At 32.9% G+C, this 24,642-nt stretch overlaps 3 protein-coding genes across 4 annotated transcripts; all 3 read left to right on the top strand.

Moving 5' to 3' along the window:
• The first annotated feature begins 3,254 nt into the window (after positions 1–3,254).
• LOC138320977 (metallothionein 10-II-like) lies at positions 3,255–7,023 on the top strand. The gene is made up of 4 exons (XM_069264333.1): positions 3,255–3,413; positions 4,588–4,707; positions 6,158–6,277; positions 6,670–7,023. Exons 1-4 carry the CDS (start codon positions 3,404–3,406, stop codon positions 6,750–6,752), a joined length of 333 nt encoding a protein of 110 aa, XP_069120434.1. The 5' UTR covers positions 3,255–3,403; the 3' UTR covers positions 6,753–7,023.
• Positions 7,024–8,509: 1,486 nt separating this feature from the next.
• On the top strand, positions 8,510–13,311 carry LOC138320976 (uncharacterized). Of its 2 annotated transcripts, none has more exons than XM_069264331.1 (2): positions 8,510–9,330; positions 10,415–13,310. In XM_069264331.1, the coding sequence occupies exon 2, from the start codon at positions 10,437–10,439 to the stop codon at positions 11,550–11,552; it is 1,116 nt and encodes a 371-aa protein (XP_069120432.1). In that variant the 5' UTR covers positions 8,510–9,330; positions 10,415–10,436; the 3' UTR covers positions 11,553–13,310. The 2 variants fall into 2 exon arrangements, with proteins under 2 accessions (XP_069120432.1, XP_069120433.1); XM_069264332.1 differs by lacking the exon at positions 8,510–9,330 and adding an exon at positions 9,391–9,690 and having other exon boundaries at positions 10,415–13,311.
• A 1,547-nt stretch (positions 13,312–14,858) lies between these two features.
• On the top strand, positions 14,859–16,589 carry LOC138320975 (metallothionein-like). The gene is made up of 3 exons (XM_069264330.1): positions 14,859–15,000; positions 15,877–15,999; positions 16,417–16,589. Exons 1-3 carry the CDS (start codon positions 14,991–14,993, stop codon positions 16,503–16,505), a joined length of 222 nt encoding a protein of 73 aa, XP_069120431.1. The 5' UTR covers positions 14,859–14,990; the 3' UTR covers positions 16,506–16,589.
• Positions 16,590–24,642: the final 8,053 nt, after the last annotated feature.

Raw genomic sequence — 24,642 nt, 5'->3', positions numbered from 1 at the left:
TATATGCATGTACAGTACATGTATAAATACTATTTTTGATCATAATATGCAGAGTTACGGTTCTTACTGATAAGAAGTTAATCCGACGCACCTCGGTATTAAGACCACCCCGCTATTAAGACCACTTTCACTCAGAACCTCAAGTGGTCTTAATAGAGAGGTTTAACTGTATGTAGATTGGTTTAAAAATTATGTAATAACAGTATTTATTGTATACAAAACTGTACTCTGATCCACAGGGACCTACATGGAAATAGGTTGTAGTCTATATATTAGGGTATTAATTCTATCGATACTAAAAACTGACTAAGTAAATGACGTATTCACATGTCCCTGTGATGTTTATGCTAATGAATGAAATGATTGGCGAGCCCAGTGACACATAACGCACCTGTACGGAATGTAGGATAGGCGAATCAGGTTGTCTTCGGGCCACACATATTTTACACAGTCTATTAATGTCATTTTTGTGAATCAGAACGTAGTAATTTCTCATGGTTGATCCATTACTCGTTTAAATCTATCTACGGAGGAAAGGACGCGAGCTTAAACAATGACCGTGAGTGACCGTGACCTTATATATAATTATACATGTATATCGAGGGCCGAAAGGTGCGAAAGCCATTTGTCTAAAAATTTAATAAATATTTAAATATTGAACTGTATTCCTATGGAATATATTGTCTATATATCAGATATGGAGTTTCATATCAGGTGGTCATAGGACGGCGCCCTGATGAATGTTCGGACGCTTTCACAATCGCAATATCGACGCAGCTGTTTCTAAAGTTGATATGGTATATACACCTTCATGTGACTATGTATTAGTCAATGACTATAGTTGAATATCGAATCATATATGATATAGATGGTTACTAGCAATTTCAATACAGACTAACAGTTGTTACCAACGGGAGACATATGTTGGCGATCGGTGTACAGCTTTTGGCGGAAGCAATACATTTATAGATACAGCCAAAAATTGGTTATTTTGTGTGAATAAAGATAACCTCTATTACATAACTCTAAAATGGCCAGGAAAATGATTTGGATGCACGGGAGTACTGTATTACGCGCCTGGTATGGGACTATTTGACCTTCGGAATACACGTTTCATGAAATGTAAGCTATACATAAGCTTTGTTTTCCAATTCTAGCTTCAAATGTATTGATACAAACATATCACCGTCAAGATTCATGATGTTTTGGTCAATATTTCATATATCCGACAAGGTCAATCAAAGATATAATGCATTGCATTAATGAACTTAGATATATTGAAATATCGCTTAATTTGAAATAAACTGCAGTTAGCTAAATAAATATTCTCTGGTCACATGCCTTCATTATCTTTGTTGTCTTTTATAGTTTATTTTGAAATCGGTTAGTTCTGGGCCCTGGCAACAGATATTGTTCTCATACCGCTGATATTGAAAGCCGACCGATCGGCCGCGAGGTGACACTCAACCTTCATGCTTCTGTGATCCGAATACTCACAAGGCAAAAATCGATTTCCAATTCAATACTAATAAATGGTGAGTTCCAATCACACGTGTCTGTTACGATATTAAATATTTATTAACAAAAGGTGTCTAAGTGTGTTTTGAAGACGGAGGACTTCTACAAGCAAAAAACGATAACAACTTACGATTGAACTTATTCAGGCTCAAAAAGAAACAATGAAATTGCGAGAAAATTTACAATTGCACAATTAAGCATTTTTTAAAGGTTTTACGTCTGGTAAAACATTCCATAAAAATTATATTCTCATCAAACGAAAGATATGTCGAGTCAATGATGGTTTGATGAAATTGAATTTAGGAACTTAGACATTGTAAGTACGGTTTAATTTAGATACGTTTAAGATATGCCAACATTCCTAGGGTGTCATGAACTTATTAATCAATTATCAGAGACCGGAAACTGTTGTCCACATAGCATCATAGGTATGCCGAAAGCCAATCTGATTAAATTTACGCAATCTTTTGTAACGCTGAGATTAGCAGAGAATTAGCAGGATAACATTTCTGTAAACAGTGGGATTTTTACAAGCGCCGAAGGCACGTTGACTTCGGCAAATAAGAAATTAAGATATCAGCAGGATTTCAACGTGGATTTGATTATACATTATATTGCAAATGCTGAAAATGTTTCTTTCCAACATATGTATATTAAACAATATAGTTTGAGTGATAATTCACTTTCGTATGCTGTTCAATGATGAACAAATTGCTTGAGGTAAATCGATTATAATTAACTTTTCCTTTCCATGGTAGTTACGTTCTAATTGACCTATAGAAAATCAAAATTAAACTCTGTCTATAGACTTAGGTGCTTCAAGCTACATTTGGTATATACCAAATTTTCACTGAAACATGCCGACAGTATACGGAAACAAATATTAAATTATTAGAAAGGAAACATAGATACCCTAATTTACATATGCTGTGACGGCGATAAGCTTAATCCGCGATTGCCTACTATAATTGAAATTTGATATCTTAGGCGAGGTTTGGACCTAAGAAAAGAATAACTTGACAGCAAATGCATTTGCCGAGTCAGAAATTATGATATCATTTTTATTTTAAATATTTGCTAAAATACATGGAGATGTTCAGATAAATTTTTTAATCTTTAAATTCTCCGTAGGAAAGCATTACCGATTTTAGGCTTAACTAAAGATTGTTTCCTTAACTTATGTAATGATTTCCTTTGGAGAATTTTAAGTTCATGAATGACCATAAAACTGGGTCCTGTTTGACAAGGACACTCATCGGGAAGCAGACTGTGACCACCTACATGTAGGCACATTGATAGATTTAGAAACATTGAGATTGGCAACTCCGCGGCAGATGTACCCATGTATGTGCCTAGGGGTTTTCCTCTATTCTCCTAAATGGTTATATACAGACAAAATTACTTATTTTAATGCTTTCAAAAAGCATACTAAAATATATCAATCAGTAAAAATTGTTATATAGACCATGATATAATGTTTATATTTTGTATTAATGTAAAAATATCATGTTTAGTTGAATACATTTGACAGTAGTTAGCAAAGGGGAAATGCCTATAAACCGGAGGTCCCTCTGCCGTCAGCAAAGACAAAGAAGGAGTTTTCATTTTTCATTTATTTACAAACATCAATAATATACAATGCACACGACATTTCCTAGTACACACGAACCTACTCGGCGACATTAGTATTTTGCACACGAACAAAACTTCATGGATGGAATTGCACACGACGTAAACAACTGCACACGTATCGATATATCGTCTTGCACACGAATTTAAAAAAATTCCGTACAATATATAATGGGGATTTCTTAACCCCGCCATATTTGTCCAGCATTTGAAAACAACTCTACGACGTTTTAGGAAGAATTTGATTTCGCACAAGATGTCTGAAGGTAAGCCAGTTTCATATTTAGGCGTACAGTGTATGAAATACGTTCACTCTCTCATTTGATAGGTTACCTAGGTTGCTTATTACGTGTTCGTGCCACGGAGATATGAGAATTAGTTACTATTAGTTACTATATATATATAGTACCATGTAGAGTATGATTTTTATCGGGTTTAATTTATCTAGAGCTCTAAAACGTCTAAAAATGGTCTTTGGGGAACTCTGGTGGGTCCATGATTATATAATCTGTAACTAATTCTCAGATCCCTGTGGTTCGTGCTTACAAACATGCACACATGTGTGCACATCATCCTCGATACTCCAGGGCTTCCGATCACTTACGATCTCTACACCCCTGGACTATCTCATAGTAAAACTGGAGGCAACAGAATAGAACAGGTAACTTAGTCATTTGATGTACATCAAAAGAGCCGTATAACGGTACACTGTGGTTGACTCTGTGGCTTTGATGTTAGGCGTCGCTCTCTCTGTAGTCTTCAAATGTACATTGCCAGGTGAATGCTGAGCCTAATTTTACAATCTGTTTTAGTTATGTTCTTTTGTATTATCCTGATCTTTTAGATGCTATCTCATTTATCTTCTATCTGAATCTTTAAAACTAATGCATGACTTGACCTTAAATAACATTGGTTGTTGATGGACCGTAAAACTCTAACCATGATACTACTGATTTGTGTTTTAATACCATATTTGATCATTGTTTTTAGCTAAAATGTACAAGAGGTAAAATAGAATGATGCGTCTGATACTGAAGTATGGTGCCAGCATCAGTAGAAACTTTGCGATTGAATAAATCGAAATCTTTGAATATAACTCGACCAGGATATTATAGAGTGAATAATTCAAATCTTACTATAATATTTGCAAAATAGTTCTAAATATTCTATTTAAATGACCAGTGTTAAGATAATGTTGCCATTCCGTAAACACTCAACAAATACTCTATGTATTATACAACACTAGTAGTAATCGTTTGAAAAGTGAGGAATATGATAGATATAAAATTATAGATTTGTATAGTTGAATAAGCATACATTTTAAAAACGAAGTTATGATTTGTGTTTACTAAAGAAATATTTCTTATTGACAGTTGTTGACATTTATTATTGTTATTGACAGTTATTATTGTTATTGACAGTTATTATTTCTATTGACAGTTGCTGCCCTTTGCAAGCTTGAAGAATGCCTGATTGGAACTTGCTGTAGTGGGAATGATGCCTGCAAGTGTGACCGAGCCTGCCAGTGTCAGAAAGGTGCAGCAAAATGCCAATGTTCTGGTGAGTAACCGATTATCAAAATTTGAAATTAAATTATGCCATAGATTGTCATCGCATTTTCAAAGCAATTTAATGAAAATAGTAGAATACCTTTGTGGAGTTCTCATCCTAGATATCCAGGGTTACTACATGTATGTCTACTGTAAGTAGTGACATACATGTATACCCAGTACCCACTAAAGTTACCATTGAATGTTTCACAACGGAATTGACGTCATTGTTATATATTTCCATTGAAAGGACGAAATCCAAAGATGCAGAATAATTTTCCTAATATAAATTTATTAAATATAACTGTTCCTAGAAGTCGGTAGGCGATTTATCCGGAGTATCCGAAAAACGGCCCGTGCCGTCCGAGCTCTAGACCCTAACTGATTACAAAGTATATCACGTAAGATTAACAAATGACATTCACTACTCGTCTCACTGGTCAGTGGTCTTAAGCTTGCAAGTGGACTAATTAGCGTGTCCATTGTCCTGGGGATACGTGTCATATCTGGTTTGACCAGTGCTCTTAATATAGTTGTTCTAGTAGATTAACACCATGTACACGGTAAATAGATATAATTAGTACAGAGCTGACAACAATAAGTCAAAGATTTTTGAATAACAATATCAAAAGTAAATAAATTGATCATATAATTTAAGTACAATATTATTTCACAATACTAAAATAATTTAGCGAAAGTACGAATTAAAAGTCTCGAATAATATAATGATCGAATGTACATAAATGTTTTAATAAGCACTTTTTCCTATGAAAAATGGAATGAACACACACATTGAATTACGTTTCTTGGTATATATATATTCATCCAATGGTTACTAACTTGATATTACTGTCATATCAATTTACATATTTGTACAGTACAGTTGACCATGTATGCATCTGCAAATGCTACACACGGTTGCAGTCCTTTACACTATTGTAACCGAAATACTGAGATATACAGCTAGTGTTCATAAAGGTTTATCAATTTTATGTAAACAGTAGAATACCTTTGTGGAGTTCGTCATCCTAGATATCCACAGTTACACTGTCTACTTAAGTAGTGACATACATGTATACGTAGTACCCACTAAAGTTACCATTGAATGGATTGAACACATACAATTGAATTACATTTCTCGGTATCGAAGTATCATAACCACATTCTCTTCCTTTTGATATCATTAAGTGTGACTATAATTCAAATCTTACTCTCGTATTTGCAAAAAAGCTCTTAAATAGTAGATTTAAACTACGAAGACTAAGATAATGTTGCTATTTCGTAAACACGTACTATAATACCTTACAGACCAGTAATAGTTTGGAAAGTGAGGTAGTAATATCATACTAATGTGGGAGATAATTTTAGACTCATGTAGTTGAATGTGCATTTTAAAGTGAATACATGTACATGTTTTACTGTTATGCTTATAAAGAAATGTTTGTTATTGTTGTCGACAGTTGCTGCTATTTGCAAGCTTGAAGAATGCCAGGCTGGAAACTGCTGTGGTGGGTCTATTGCATGCAAGTGTGAAGGAGCCTGCCAGTGTTCAAGATGTGGAGTAAAATGCCAATGTTCTGGTGAGTAACCGATTATCAAAATATGAAATTAAATTGTCATAGATTGTCATCGCATTTTCAAAGAAGTAATTGGTTAAGATGGCAATAGGTAACATTTCTTATCCTAAACATCCATCCTTGATACTCCAATGGTTACTAACTTACTATGACCATCATTATATCGAGTAATATCGAGGATGAAACAAAGTATGCCAAACAGAATGCTGTGTTCAAATTTTATTGAAGCCAGAATGCATTTGAAAAGTTCTATAACATACAAACTATAGTGGATTTCGATAAGGACGGTTACAAAATTAAGGGTTCCTTTAACATCCAGTATTTAGTTCATTATTTGAATTAATAATAACCACAAATTTTTGATTTCTTTCCGTTTTTCTCTTTACTTTTTTCAGACTCGTGTGGATGCGGCAAAGGATGCACATCATTACTTTGTAACTGTCCTGTGGGATGTACCTGCAGACCGGCCAAATCCTAGGCAGAACATCGCCTTCATGATTGATCTGGGCTTATTTGTTACTCATTTCGGAATTACGGGGCCAGTGTTCGTTTTCATTTTTCAATGACTTCCAACTTGTCATATCTATCATGACTAATCGATGTCTCCTGGTGGGATTTCTCTCGACTTTTGTGTTGACATTTGAACTTTAACAGCCAAATCAATGCATTTAAAACATACTCTTGTTGAACAATTATTGTTGAACAATTGAAAATGTATTTTTGATATGTAATAAATATGTATGACGGTTTTCATTTAGTTGTTGATTTGTTTCGGACATGCTATATCACTTTTCAATCTTCATCATTTGCCTGTACGTTTTTGAGAACTAGATCATATGAAATGGGGCCTGATTAAAATATCGGACTTTGTAAATAAAGGGAAGTAACTCTGATATATCAGGAAAAATTTAACACAGCTAGGAAAACGTACGGGGAGGCAATGCGAACAAAACTGTCGAAATAAGATCATGGTAGTTACAAGAGGTGTTTGACTCGAGTTTAGCTTGAATGTCGGAAACATATCGGTTACGTCCATTAAGAGATCTATCAGAGTTGCGACCCTTCATTTCACTGGGTTCTAATTCATTTCCAAAAATTATGAAAAATTCTTCCCGAAATGATGGGATTGGGTGCCAACAGTGTGAAGCGAAGGGAAGTTACTCTGATATAAGACTGAGAAATGAACTTCACCGTCTGATGAAAAAACTGGAAGCGTATGGAATCAATATAGAAACCCTCACATGGTTGGAAGACTTCCTAGTAAACAGACAACAACGTGTTATTATCAACGGCGAAACATTCAAGTGGGGCAGAGTGACATCGGGAATACCTCAGGGTTCGGTTTTGGGGCCGCTGCTGTTTGTCATCTATATAAATGATCTGCCTGAGATGATTAAGTCAACTGTTTACTTATTTGCGGACGACACAAAACTATTCCAGATAATTAACTCACAAGAAAGCAAAAAGTCAATACAAGAAGATTTGCTGCAACTCACACATTGGAGTGAGACTTGGCTACTCAAATTCAACGAGGACAAGTGCAAGTCATTACACGTCGGGAAACACACTGGAGGGAACACTGGATATGTGCTTAATAATACAACATTAGAAGAAGTGGAAGAAGAAAAGGACCTTGGGGTCATATTTGATAAAGAGCTTACATTTGACAAACACATAAGCGAAAAAGTACAAAAAGCAACTTCAATTTTCGGTATGATCAGAAGAACATTTAAGTTCCTAGATTCTAAACTATTTATTCCACTTTACAAATCTTTGGTAAGAACCCATCTGGAATATGCAAGTGTTGTCTGGAGACCATATAAAATGAAACACATTGAACAGTTGGAAGGAGTACAAAGAAAGGCGACTAAACAACTACCGGGAATGGATAACCTATCTTATCCTGAGAGGCTTAAGAAGTTAAAACTCCCAACCCTGAGTTACAGACGTGTAAGAGGTGACATGATAGAAACGTACAAGGCAGTTACAGGGAGATACGACAAAGGAGCAACCCAGTTCATAAGGATGTGGTCCGACACATCAGAGAGATCTAGCACTAGGACAAACTCGCTGAAAATATTCCCCCCCAGCAAACTAAAACATCGATCAGGAAGAACTCATTCTCCGTTAGGATTGCTTCAATATGGAATAACCTACCAGACCATGTCGTTACATCTAAGACATTGGACACCTTCAAAAACAGATTGGACGATCACTGGAACGATCAGGAGATCAAATACAATAACTATAAAGAGAATATCAGCTAGGAAGTGACTATAATCATAATATGTAACTAAATAATACTATGAGTCCAGCAAAGAGGATCTATAAGGAGCCTGTGCTGGAAAACATCATTAAGAATCATTAAGAAGTGACCCAAATTTCGTCTTGATCGACAAGATATTTGATGTAATAGATGTTTTGATAACGATCTCAAACTGTTTCAAGTAGTTTAGAAAACGATTTCTTGTGGATTATAGAAATGTACAAACAGTTTTAGCGGTAGAGTATTAATTCAATCCAAACATTTTGCCTTCGAATTGTCAATGTCAAAAGACTGAATAAAATTCCGTCATTATCAAAGGCTATAATTTCTTTAATGTTTAACGTTTATATCGAAAAAAAAACAGGACTAACTCGGATAATATACTTAGGTTACACTGACAAATGTTAACGGAAGAAGAAAAAAAACATTTTATGAAATATATTCTTGTAGAATCTACAATCAGAGATTTAGATATTGTCCAATCGATAAAACAGTTTTCATACCATTCTATCAGAGTAACTTCCCTTTGTTTGACTGTCAATAACAGGTCTACTATATAATGGGAAGACATTACGTTGTAATAGGAGCAATCCACATGTACATGTGTTAATTAAGAATATAAGCCGCTAAATCAGAGATACTTGTGTAGTTATTTATAGAACGGACACAATAATAGGTTCAATGGTTCTGTTAAGTTTAACAAAAGCATGCACCATTGCCAGAGTGTTTTGATCAGTGCCCGGTCATTGTTCAAAAAGAAGAAAGAGCAGTAGATCTACTATGGTTTATGGTAAATATAAAAACGAATACTTTCGTGTAAAATACTACTAACATTTAAACGTTCGATATTATAACAATGTTACACTTTGAATAACGAAACAACTGCAATTACATGTAGTTAGATAGCAAGGCTTTTCAAGTTGTCCGTTCATGTAAAATCATGTTCTTGTTCGTCACCGTCCTTAAAGAATTATTGTATACACAACTTCGACAAAATATCTCGCCGATCTGTAATTCAGGTAATACCACAGGCGTTTGGCTCTATAGACATTTTACTGTGACAGTATTACATATATATATAATGTATAGAGAGAGAAAATGTCTATGGAGCCAAACGCATGTGAGTAATACAAGCAGTATGATTTTAAACGTGAGTATACAATGAAAAAGCATGCAACGGTCAGTACCGTTTAAATCCATATATACAAACATATAGAATATTGCCTTGCCTTTTTATCTAACGAAATGTATATATTAAAAAAACAGAATAGAGTTGTATTACCAAGTTACATTGATCATCCTACTGTTAAACTACGGGTATTGAAGCTAGGAGATATGATAATACTCCAAGATTAAGATGTGGTATGGGTGATTCAAGAGAAAGTGAAGACGAGTATCATTTTATCCTTCAATATAATAATCATTTTATCCACTACTGGAAAAAACCAATCCATCAGAGCTATTAAAAGTAAAAATATAAAGGAGTTACGTTCTTTTGGAATAGATATATGAGGCAACAAAATTAAGAAATAATCAAGGTTTCAACTGATGTGTAGTCATTGTATTTCATTTAACCAGATAAAATCTGTTGTAAACATTCAAGTATATTTCATTCTTTATATAGTATAACTATTGTGGCTATGTTCAATATTGTATGACTGATAGACCGAAAGTAATAAAGAGAATTGAATTGTACAATCATAAATATTACATATATACAAAGCAAAAAAAAGACAATTTACCTTGCAAAGGTATATATAAAAAGGAAGAAACACTAGAGTGTGAGTGTTTCTTTTATATGGAGACGGATTAATATGCGTACTCGCGATCGGTTTCTTGTTAGCTAATACAGTCATATTTACTATTTATTTCAGGGAAATCAGCCAATTTCTAGAAATGGCCCGAAAGAAAGTTCTAGCTGGTTTATGCATGTGTTCGGTGGTTATGGTAATTTCTTGGAAAGTGATCGATAACAATAGTCTACGTCAACGAAAACATGGAGAAATAAATGACGAAAATGTTAATCAGAGGCATGACCAGAGACTTATGTTACTACCTCACCAGGGAAATCTACGACTTGTGGATACCAGTAGACATTTTTGGCAAGACACGAACAAAGACAGGCAGAAATCCAGAACTCAATGGCAGAATCGAAGAGAGAATCTGAAGTCAGTTACAGTATACACAAAACAACCAGAAAATAGTAGCTGGGCGCTCGATAAAGTCACTTGTGATGACGCTCCACTGTTTAAGTCTGTGAAATTAAAGACCGAGTACGGTTCAGTGGATATTTTCATTCATGACCCTCGAAAAGATACGTGGGTCAGTGCTGTTCTGTCGAGAGGTGAAACATGGGAACAGGACCTCGTGGATCTGATCACAAAAATATTGAAAGAAGAGAAACATGCTGCTCTTCTGGATATTGGCGCAAACATCGGCGTCTATACATTGGTTGCAGCCATGTTGGGTTTCAACGTCATAGCTGTCGAACCTCTTGAAATTAACGTCCAAAGACTTTGTTCATCTATGGGTGCAGGTAACTTCACAGGAAATGTTACAATTGTGAGAAATGCATTGTCAGATCATTCACAAAGGGTTACCATAGGGAAAGTAATAGCGAATGTTGGGGGATCTTATATCCTTCAGGAAAAGAATGCTAACAAAGCCAAGTCAGACGTCATCACAGGGAAATATCCTGATATCATATGGACCACAACGCTGGACGATATCCTCAAACTCCCCGGATACAATCTAGAGAAAGTCGTCATCAAAATGGACGTTGAAGGCTATGAAAATAAAGTTTTAAACGGAGGAATGAACTTTTTTGACCTAACAAATATTCCTGTAGTCTTGATGGAATGGAATTATCATAAAAGTGGTTCAAGTGGACAGGAAATATTAAAGTTTTTCAGTAAAAGAAATTATAGTGCGTACTTACCTATGGAAAATATGAAATTAGACCCAAGTCACTCTAATGAGTGGCCTGCTGACATTTTATGGAAAAAAGACTAACTTCTTCGAATGCGCTTTGACCACGAGAATATTCAGTATAGGAGAAACACCTCAAACTGTAGATTAGTCAAGATAATGGACAATGCGAGGCCCGAAGATCTTTACGAAATCAAACTATCTAAAATGATTATCAAATTTCCAATAACAGAGTTTATTTTGTGATATTTTAATTTAACTGCTCTTTATGGCAGAGGCAGACCATTTACTTGGATATAACTTGTCGAAAATTCAGAAGATATGGAGGATTATCATGGAAACGTATTAATTTTGAATATATCGCCCTACGTTATGAAATGAAGAATATGATTGGTCCTAAAACAAAATATCAAGATTAAGTGGATTCTAAACTACATTGAATTTCAGAGAAAACGGCAAAGTGATGAAAAGAAAGCTTAAAATTTCAAATTTGTTCAGTAGGCTTTGTGTGATTCTTGGATAAGGAATTATACCGAAATTATTCAATTTGGGAAACGTGGATTTATGTGTTACGTGTATGTATTCAAGAAATGAAGCAATTAACAGTGGAATTATTGGGAAATATACCGAAAGCATTCATTCAATTTTCAAAGAAAGAAAGTACACATATCTATCTAAAATTAAAACATCATTGTAGGAATGCATGTGCTGTCGAAATACTAAAGAGTCTTGATTTTCAACACAAGGAGTAATTTTATGCGTTGTGGTTGATGTGATTGGATTTATGCCGATGTCCACGAATCAATATATAAAACAGAAAATATGTAATAATATGTATTATTGAAGTTTTCTATTACATTAATGTTGAATTTGATTACATTTATTTTTTATTTATCTGTCCAATTTTACAATGCTGCATGTAGTGTCACTCTCTACCTTTCATTGTACATTAGTTTACCTGGAACTGTAGATTAGTTGAAACTAATCTACAGCTACAGGTAAACTAATCTACAGTGAAAGGTGTACTAATCTACAGACAGAACAAGTACTTGAACAATAGTCTAAATAAAGTACTGGGGACAACAAAAGATGGCATCATAGCCATGTTATAAGCTACAATATAGCACATCAAAGAGGTAATGTCGTAATTTCTAAAACTAAATGTACATAATCATAAATATTTTTCATATTTATATACACTTGCATATTTTTTAACAATCAGAAATTTCTGTGCGTTTCAAAAGTTTGTTGTAGGAAATTGAAGGCTTCAAGATACATATGAGATACTAGTAGTTAATATTATCGGTATCACGATGTAATTGAATAAAAAATGTATTTGACAAACTAAATATTTACTACAACACTTATAATGCCTCAGTACTCATAACAAAATTGTTTCTGGATTACTCGAACTGATTTCCACATCCTCTAAGAAATAGTCATTCGTTTATATAAGTTTATAGTATTTATGCAAAATTTTTTTATAAATGCACTTCATTATAAAGTAATTAATTATTATATTTTGATGGTGCGAGAAAGTAAACAGAAAAGAAATATAAAAAAAAACAATATAGAGAATGTAAAACTAGAAATATGACTATTGGTAGAATTCCAACACTAAATTACTGTACATGTACTTGACAATGTTTACAAATATGACATTGATCATTTGCTTTTACGTCTAAAGAATTATTAAATATTAATAAGAATGTAATAATCCGTCCATAGATAGACATGTAATAACTGTATTTAGTTTTGTAATGGACAGTAAAGGATCAAATGTATAATGTGTCCGCAACCATTGGAGGGATTATCAATTATCAAGTGAGCTTCAATAAATCATACTAAGCAAAGTTTTGAATACGAAGTGTTTTCCTCTTTGTCACTTTCTTTAAAAGATTTTACTCAGATAGATAACTTCTCAAGGCTATTCTGTTTGGAAAATTCTTTCAGAAAATTGAAATACTATTTCACTGTATGGTAACGGGATCCGGCCCCGGTTGTTTGGTATCTACTTCCGGAAAAATCGTACCTAAACAAATGAGAGGGGTACGTGCTGAATCGCTTTAAAAACTCGATAGTATTTCATTTGTTTATTGAAACCTATCAAAAATTAGAACAGTGTAAGCTTAAAATTTTAATATATCCAACAATTATATATGAAAATGAGAATAAAGCCTCCTTATTTGTATTCAAACATGTAACCTGGATGGTATTTCCGTGCAAAACCAAGAAAAATGCGTGAAAATATGAACATATCTCAAGATATCGGATGCATTTCTTTAAGATAAGATGTTGAATGAAGAATTAGGGTAGAATAAAAACTACCGGAATTTTGTACGTACCAAAAACGTACACTATAGTCATAACATGCTCACTAAACATTATCGATTATGGCACACAGGATGTATTTATGATAAATTTGAAGTGATAGATAGTTTCTGTTCTATCCTAAATCTTCATTCAACATCTTACCTGCACGATATTTCCGGAAGTAGATACCAAACAACCGGGCCGGATCCCGTTACCATACAGTGTATTTCCCCCTGTAGAAAGATTATGTTAATATTACCTTCTATTTCTGTTACATCATGTATATATAAAAGTACTGTAGAAGGCGCAGTGCTTTATTTGCATGGGACTAAAATGTTTATGACAAAATCAATTAATGCACTCTTGCACACCGAAACAATATACATAAAGTTGTGTCCAGGATTAAAAACCAGAGAAAAAACTGATAAGGAAAAACTCTTTAAAACCTTTTGACATTTTGACCAATGAAAATAAGGTACACGTGTAGTATACAGTTACATGCATTTATTTTTTAATATGAACATGAAATTATCAAAATGTAAAATTTGTCTGAACGGTGAACACCGAACATACACCTTACACTGCATTATACATGTAATTAAACATTTATGGAATAATACCTACTAATAAAAACAAAATTACCGTTCCGATGAGAAGCAAGGCTAGAATGACTTTTCTCTCAACATGACTGCCTATCCTTACATTATCTGCATGAATATCTCGTGCGGACTGCGACACTACTCATGAATATGCACGAGTATCAACCTAATTGACTGGTTTGGACGAACCCTAAACAGACAAATGTTTCCTGTTATACTCTCGAAACGCAGACAAATTATAATATCCTTACTCTAGCATTATACACAGTGATGCAATACTAGATTCACATAACATAAACACATTCCGGTAAATGCACACGACTTTTCCTTGTGCACACCACCCTCTTGATTTCATTGACTGGTCGATTTTCTTGGTAGTAAATAGAGTAATGTAGTTTTTTCCCATATACTTTGCACACGACACGTTATTTCATTGATTTGTTTGCACACGATACTCGTCGTCTGCACACGAGATACATGTCGTCTGCACACGATTTTCACAAAATTCCATTTTATATAAATAAGGTTTCGTTGTTACATGACATAATACTCGAGCATTATTTGCCGTAAACTTCACGTGGATTAAATAAGGAACTTAAACTTGTCCAAAATGTCTGACGGTAAGTATTAAGTGAACAGATTTTTGAAGACATTTACATTTGCCTTAATTATTGGTGCTGTTCCATTAGATACACTATTAATTCAGTAAAGAAATGTTTTGATTGAGTTTCTAACCTCAATGTCGGTTTTTCCGTCACAATTATTTTATTTTAATCGCTTTGTGATAAATGCGTTTTTCTCGTTTTTTCCGCATCACATTTAAGTGATAATATGATATGTGTATTATATGGATGGATGGCGAATGGTTAAAGTAGACTTAAACAGTATTTGTGAAATCTATACTATCAGATATATATGTATACAACATTCCGGCGGTGGATGGAAATTTACATATCATAGTGGCTCAGTTTATTCCAAAATATAGTATGTAAATACTACCTGCAACTGTAATCAGGAAAATTGATTTAATAGTAAGGACACAAAGAAGGTGGGGTTGGGGATCCTTGGTCTCCAGGGGTGAACAAAGAGTATGTGATCGTAACTAAGACCTAGAGGATTGGGACCTGGTCGAGAGGGAGGAGGAATGTTCAGAAATATTAGAATGAAATAGCAAGATGCACATGTATATCAAATGTTCATATGGAAATACCGATGCAATTCTGCAGCGAACACGATTCAAATCTTTTAAAATAAAACTTTGCAAACATTTCAAACTCATTTTTCATCATTTAATAGGTTATCATAACCGCAATGCCCGAATTAATTTCCTCTAAGAAACGATATCGCATAAAATACCAAATATTTTGAAACAATCTGGGGTATTCTACAGACGAAATACTTGAAACGTCATTGCAACAAACATGTTAATGAATATTCATTTTAAGACAATGCGAGTCATACTTTGTACTAGAAAGTAATTACATTTTCGATTACAGTTGTTGCTGTCTGCTGTATCGAAGATTGCAAGAACGGAACATGTTGCGACAAAACTGGTTGTGAGTGCGACGGAACTTGTCAGTGTCCAAAATGTGGAGTCCAATGTGCATGCTCGAATTGTGGTAAGTTGATTTAGACCATGTAAAAATGGCGAGATCAGTTGTCTAAAAATCCACATAAGAATTATAAAAAGATAACTTATAAATAAATCTGTATTTTAATGTTGTTGTGATCGACCATTTTCACTGAATGCAAAATCCTTTCTATGACGAATGAAATGACAAAAATCATCGGTGCCAGTGTCAGAATTTTTATTTTAGTATTTGTGCAAAATTTGGATAATCTTGTGCGATTTTAAAAGAAGGGGTTGAAGTAGAAGAATATCACATGAAGACGAATACCATCTTTCATAGAACAATTCAACCACATTGTCTGCAGGGTGACACATGTCGACATCCCGGTAAGGAAGAGAATACAATCCCAAAATGAAAAATTTGTTTAGTGTAGTAACCTTACATTTTAATGTTTTATTGTTTCAGAATCCTGTGCCTGCGGCGTAGGCTGTACTGATTACACCAACTGTAAGTGTGCAGTTGGTACGTGTACCTGCAGACCGACGAAATCCTAGCCAGAAAGTCGTCATCGTATTTCAACGTCTAACTTTATGTGTCACTTCATGTTGTAATCAAGTAATGCACGTTCAGAAACTCTTCATATTCTTTTGGCATTTAAAATACGTCTTTTGGAAAATTTAAATTTTGAATACTGCCTTGACAAAAGAATTTTGATTAATATTGTAATTGATTGATTTAAACATATTTTATTGCTTATAACAAACGGATTGGGCACAAGTTATGACACTTATAAAAGCCCTCTCCACATCTGTTATATAACAAAATTGGTGAAAGCGACATACACATGAAATATTATATTTAATCAAAAATTATGTAGAGAGGGGTAGAAAACAAAAGATATAACGAAAGTAAGAAGTAGGAAAGCAGAAAGAAAAGATTAAGACATAACCAAACTAATTTGTAGAAGTATAAATGTACAATACACATTGACCGTGGTAGCTATTGCATAGCACTTACTAACTACATAGTCATTTTCCATAGTCAGATCAATTGTCCATAAAACACATTCCATAGATCCATCCACTGTTCACTCCAGTTCATTCTAGGTATCATATCTATGTGCCACACAAGAAAATTTAATTTAATTTAACTAAAATTCAATCTTTTAAACCAGAAAACTAAAATAATCAGGAAATACATAACAAGAGGGAGCAGTAAAGATAAGGGAGATATTTTGACGAGGTTCAGTTAACCTGTTCACGCAGAAATGAATTTAGAAACGGTCACTGGCAATGATAAATGTCTAAGCAATTTCAAAAATATGTTCATTTGCAATAATTGGCAAACCAGTATTTCCAGACAAAATTAGATTTAGGGATAAAGGGTTATATGGTATCAACTTGGTTAGCATTTCGTGTCTTATGTAACTGATTATTTGGTGTTGAACAATTAAACATCGTGCAATTACGCAAAGAGGTTGTATATAATAAAGCTGGGTCCAATTTCATGAACATTCCTCAAATTCAAGTAACTCCTTAACTAAATTCTTGATATAAAAGCATAACAGATAAGACTCCTTAACTGAATTTTTTTTCCTTTGTAATGCTTTTCTACGTGGAAATTTAAGTTTTAAGCATTTCTCAAAGGTAAGGTTGTTCATAAAACTGGGTCCTGTATGCTTTGTTGTTATATCATTATATACTGTTGTTAACATGTAATAAACATGTATCATTTTGAAACTGGTTTTCTTTGTTTTATATATAGACTAATATATTAGGAAAAATCTACAAAATAAGGAAATCAGTGACCATGATTAACATTTTAATCACAGGGTAAAAATAAAAAATAAGAATAACAAAATTGTTTCATTTTATTCTAGAAAACGTGCGACGGATATTGTTATGGAGACAGAAATGTAAACTTGGTTTATCAAGTTCGTCATCATGTTTTGAATGCCAATATTACGACATATTTATTTATCAACAAGGATTTCTTGACATTTTTTTCATTAAAACATTTAGTATACAATTTGAACGCAAAGCCTAATCCTACCTGTGTTTACTATTTCGGTCATTTACATAAATTGAAATACCTTGCCAATGAATACTGTAAAAAATATTCAATTCAAGTTCATGCTTTTAATTTGATGTCGCGTGAAAAAAAAGACAAACAAAAAACAGTAAAAGTTAACTTTAGACATAACTTTAAATGAAATGAATGCATGGAGTTATCTTTGAACACTTCGTGGTAAAAATGATAATTAAGCATTAAATTGCCTTCTTGGGAGAATTATAGGACCATAAATACCCCAAGAAGGCAATTTAAGGCTTATATTTCCGTTTTCTGTTATTTTCAAGCTGTAATGTACACTGTTATCGCTATTACCAAATTAAATTCCCCGCTGCCCCCGTCAATGGAACCTCTTCTTGTGACGTCATAAGAACCCCCGACATCATTCGCGTTAAAAAAGATAAGTCCATGGAAATAAACACAAACTCATCGGTACACTTACAACATTTTTATCAAAATATTTCATCTTTTTTTAATATTCAACATTTTCATATCATAACAAGAAATTTTGTTGCAAATAACTTACAATAATATTGGGTTGTTTTCATTCTGGTAGCATACAAGTACGCACAAAAATTGTGCATTGCGTCATTACGTCATGACTTCGTTCAGAACGACGTCACTATATATGTTATAAACATATCGCTACCACAACGGGAGTTATAGGAGAATTATGATCTAATAAAGTCAGTGTGAATTCACTAAAAGAATATTAAAACCTTCTTAAAATTGAACAATATGAAAAGATATTCTTATCAGTCCATGACAACACCCAGGAATCTGCTGGCACCCACTGCTTCCTGCCAAATCATATCAAATAATATCGTTCTCTATACAGACGTATAAGTTTTATTTTCATACTTTATTTTTAATCTTTTATGGGATGACTTGTTTAAACGTGGTTAACAAGCCTAAGAATACACACAACGGAACACTGACTTGAACCGCAAGTAGTGTTAATTAATGCGCATCTGGTTAGGCGTATTGTACCTGTATGAAACATCTTCAATATATTGCATGTATGAATGTAATGTAAATCTTTAATCATATACATATATCTACAAATAAAAATCATAACAAAAATTGTGTAAATGGGATGAAAAAAGATAAAGTTAACGTAAACGTATATTTTGTGTACACTCTGAATTTGACAACATTTCCCGCCAAATTGTAGCCAGTTGTTCCGGGATTCCATCAATTGACCGGCTGTTCCAACAGTCGTATAACATTGAAAAAACAGAGTTTTATTTAAGCATTGAAGTCACTATTTTTTAATTTCATCGGGGTATAATTAATTTTTCTTTGTTTTCATACCAAATCTGGGTTTCTGATTGGCCAATATTTTTTTTTTGCATACCACTATGAAAAAAAATCCGAGAATGGCGCGAAACCTCGACGTTATCGTGACGTCACAATAGAGACATTGACGCTGCGTATTGATTCGGAAAAAAAGAATCCCTTGAAAAACCACTATAATGTTATATTTAAACATACTTCATTTTATCAATTAAGGTGGTAGTCTCACATTCCTCAAAATTTTCCCGTAGTTCAATATTTTTTATATTTGTTTTATGAAGTAAATATGTTGTTATGCATCTTCTGTCAAAGTTTCGAAGAAATTGAACCATCTATTTTTTCTAAATCAATATTCAAATTTGTCTTTTTTGAACATGAAAAAACAGCATTAGTCTGTACTAAATCCGACCCGCAAATAAAAATCTTTAACAAAATGTTCTATGATATATGTATTGCCTAATTGATATGATATATCTCAATGCTTTTTCAAGAAAAAATGCTTTACTTCTCGTCATAATTAATTTTTAGTGATAATTTTTGGTGGAAATTAGGTAAAAAAGATGCATGTAAATTACCTAAAACATTCTCACAAAAATGAGAATAGGTCAAAATTGTGAAGTTCAATTTTTTTAGAAAAGTAATAGACTAAAAAGTGACATAGTTGCTTTTATTCAGTCAATTTTCAAGAAAATTGAACCACAATGTTTCAAAATAGAGCATTTTTAGCACCATAAAACCTTCATTTTTCATTGAAAACGACGTTAATCACAATAGAGTTATCTCCCTTATTATATATACTTTTTATACATTCACTGTAGGTTTTCCTGTTACAATATAATCTAGATGTCAATACTTTTAGTTTTAAAATGAATAACAATGTTTAATCAATATATATATATCATTAAATAGCAATATAAGGTTAATGGGATAATTAGTATTGTTCTTTTTAAAACTAATAAAATAATTTATTCATGAATTCAAACTTCAGAAAAGGGGATATTAATCAAATCGCGGTCATTCAAATGCTTGAAGAGCTTGGGACACTGTCATAACTTAATTGTCTGCATGAAAAAATCATGATCTATCTCCCTTATCATGAGACTACATTCTTAAGCATTGAAGTCACTATTTTTAATTTCATCGGGGTATGAGATAAATTTTGTTTGCAAACTGTGTGAATCCGCGTAGCGGATTCTCACAAAAGTTTGCAAACACAATTTATTTCATACCCCGATGAAATTAAAAAATAGTGACTTCAATACTTATAATTAATTTCCCAGGCTACTTTATAAAATGAAATACATTTACACGTACGATTCCATTGATTTTTTCCCAGGGATTATTTTTTCCAAATCAATACGCAACGTCAATGTTTCTATTGTGACGTCATGATAACGTCGGGAATTTCCGCCTCATTATCGGATTTTTATTTTCATCGTGGAATGAAAAAAAAAAATGAATAGACCAATCAGAAAGCCTGTAACAAAGAGAAAATTAATTATTTAGACTATAAAATTAATTATCAGTATTGATGTCACTATTTTTTTTTAAATTTATCGGGTTATGAAAAAAAAATTGTTACGCTACGCGGATTCACACAGTTTGCAAACAATATTTTTTTCATACCCGGATTCACACAGTTTGAAGAAATAGTGACATCAATGCTTAAACGAAAGAAATTTCGTTTGCAAACTATGTGAATCCAAAAAAGTTTGCAAACAAAATTATTTCATACCCCGATGAAATTAAAAAGAATAGTGACTTCAATGCTTATAATTAATTTTCCAGGCTACTTTATAAAATGAATTACGTTTACACGTACGATTCCATTGATTTTTCCAAGGGTTTATTATTGCCAAATCAATGCGCAAGGTAAATGTTTTTATTGTGACGTCACGTTAACGTCGGATTTCCGCGCCATTCCGGAACTTTTTTTCATCGTGGAATGCAAAAAATGAATAGGCCAATCAGAAAGCCAGAATTTTTTTTTTTTTTATTTAAACACTTAATTTAAATGAAATAGTCGGTCGAAACGTAAATATAAGGAATTATTTTTATTGTTTGTTGTTTACTCACCAGTGGTGTGTAAACTGCATTTTTTGTAGATATTTAAACATGACGTGCTAACGCGCGTTATTTAAAATATCTGTACAAAAATGCAGTTTACACACCAGTAAACAACAAACATTAAAAATCAATCCTTAAGTGACTTAAAGCGTTTCATTTAGTGACATGTATCGAGTATTGTGTACACAACTACTCGTACTAAATATGTCCATTTGTAACTGTTAAAATGGTAGAAATTTCACGAGTAATCTCCCTTTAAAGAATTTTTATTTTCCGATGAACCGTAAGGTTCAAAGAAATAAAAGAGTTGGATTGAATTGAGTCCAGCTTTAAGAAAACACATGAAATAAGTTAAAGAAAAATACAAAAAAGTAACGAAATTATAAATTTTGATTAATGATCGGCAGGTGTGTACCGTGTAGATGCTAGTTGACCTGGTAAGTATCAGATTCACAAATCAACCCTTGTATTCAGATACAATTACGAGGTTTTGTTCAATTAATGGTATATAGATTTGTATATCTTAATATTAAAATTCTATAATTTGTTTTCTATGTAGCATTAAACAAAACGATTACTGGCAGTTTTGCTAGTTTGGATACATCAAGAGTCACTAAGCTTTACACACCGAATCATACACCTTTCACTACATCAATTTTTCGGGCTTTTTCATCAAAATAATGAAAACCAACAATATATGTATTAAAATTAAAAATGTAATGCTTAGATATTGATTTCAAATGTTGCGTCATTATATAAATTATTTTGTTTTTGTCGACAAATGCCAATCTAATAGTAATACCAATATAAAAATCGGCGGTTACATTATTTATTCAGTTCCTTGATGATTCTAATCTCGTATATAACCAGGATTAACTAATCAGTTTTTATTCAATATTGAATCAGTCCATCAGCATTTTTACTATTACAAACTAACATAAGTATTTTAATGAATTACGTAAACGTACTTTTATTCTACATGTATGCGAAATTGAATGGTAAACTCTAAGTCATGGATAAATAAAATAATATTTAAAGTAAAGTAAACTTAGCTGTTTTATTATCATTTTATTTTATTAACAGTTGTAACACAAATGGTTCAAAAGTCGCGTTCTACACGTCAGAATAGACAGTTTTTAGATAAATATTTAATAATGGACAACATACAGGGATTACTAGTATACGAGCAGTTGGGGTGGACAAGCATGACGTGACACATAGACATTAGATTTTGATGACGACTTTCTGGCTAGGATTTCTTCGGTCTACAGGTACACGTACCAACGGGACACTTACAGTTGGTGTAATCTGTACAACTTATGCCACAAGCGCAGGAATCTGAAATAATAAATATAAAAAAAAACCATGAAAATTACGTGTTTATCAATAATACAGTTCCTCACACATACAATGAACTTATTTTAGAACAAGTTATTCAAACATATGTAGTAAAGTTAGTGCAATATAAGGATTTATTCAATTTTTCACTGAACACAATTGCAACCAGCGATCATCTGAAGCTATAAAACACATGCAGATGGACATGTTAAGAATTGACTTCAAGTTCATAATTCATATAGGGATTGAATGTTAACGCGCTTCTCGGATATGTAGATAGCTTCTGCTATTCATAGCCGCTATGAAAATTGGAAAAATACATTCAATCCATATATTTACATTACAATAATTTATGTAAGTAAAAATTATTTAAAGGTTTTAATATTATATTTAAAATTATGACACCCGTATACGACGAGAAACGAGATTAATGGAACAGCTGGATTACGAAGTCGTTCCACAACGTCGCGTTTACAAGCTTCTGCCTTCCGATCGACCTTTTTTGCAAATAACAAACGATAAACACGAAATATAGTTAAAATAAGCTTTGATTGACTTATTACAGTGAACCTTAGTTGATTCTATATCAAGAAACAACACATTAGATATAATAAATTAGAGTATTGATGGGGACTATATTTCATTGGTATGAAATTGGCGCATTGTTTGAAATCAGCTGATCGATGCACCAGAATCGTTGTATTCATAGTGAATTCATAGCACTTTCATAGGCAAATGTTTGTTTTGGACAGTTGGTTGATTCATGTAGTGACGAAACACTCAGAATGTAAATATAAGTTGTATTTTTACGTAAGTGCACTCACATTTTTTTGCTATATTTACATTTTTCCACAGCGACTCCCATTACTCCTATGATAATCGTGATCTGCATTTTTTTTTTTTTTGCATTATGAGCCAATAAATGCAGCCTAGACTTGGTGTAGTAATATCTACATAAATGGATGTGTGTCTTGTTTAATAATGCCACTCAAAGTCCGCACGGGAAAATTGACATTGTAGTTGAGTGAACCGGTTTGGTTATGAAACTTATAAAAAAATCTTTATAATGTCTGGGTTATTAAAAACAAACTGAATAGCTATTGAAAAAAACATTGAAATTGTGTTATCTTTCCAATTTTTTTATAGGGGTTATTTTTTATCACATTGAACTTGGCTGTTGAAGCTAAATGGCTGAAGCGGGAAATGTTCACTTGCATTTAAATTATTATTTACTTTGAACTAGAAAATAAAATTAAAATATATAACGGGCGCTATTCTATTTGTCTGCCACCCAGATTACATTTATATCTCCAAAAATGCAATCTAACAATCCTTTAATTGTTAAATATGTTCCAATTTGGTCACAAAGTTGTTTGTGACGGCAGACTATGTAATTTTATTGTTTCGTCATTCCACAGATATTTTTGTACCACTTCATTTCTTAATCTAGAGTACCTAAACAAAGGATTTTAACCATTACAATAAGTTGAATATACCGTTGTATATAAATATATTAGTTAATTTTTAATTGATGTAATTGGTTTTTTTTTTCTTAAGTTTAAAACAACACCTACCAGAACATTCACATCTGACTCCACATTTTGGACACTTGCAAGTTCCATCACATTTACACTCGGCTGTCTCACAGCATTTGCGATTATCGCATTCCAAGATGAAGCAGATGGCGTTACCTGTCAATAACGAATTTCTTAATTAACTTTTTGTTAATAATATATAACTATAATTTGTATAAAGACATTCCAATTACAAACAGACTGTAAGAACATGTTTTTTTTATAGACAGTTAACTATCAATTGTTACGTCTTGGTGAGGTATTCCTTGTCACTTTGATGAGTCACTGAAAACGGCGACTTTTAATAGGAATGCATTGTTTTTGTCATTCTACTATGCTTTAATTA

This window comes from Argopecten irradians, chromosome 4, assembly GCF_041381155.1.
Source record: "Argopecten irradians isolate NY chromosome 4, Ai_NY, whole genome shotgun sequence".
Lineage (NCBI taxonomy): Eukaryota > Metazoa > Mollusca > Bivalvia > Pectinida > Pectinidae > Argopecten > Argopecten irradians.
This window is presented reverse-complemented; position numbering and strand designations above follow the sequence as displayed.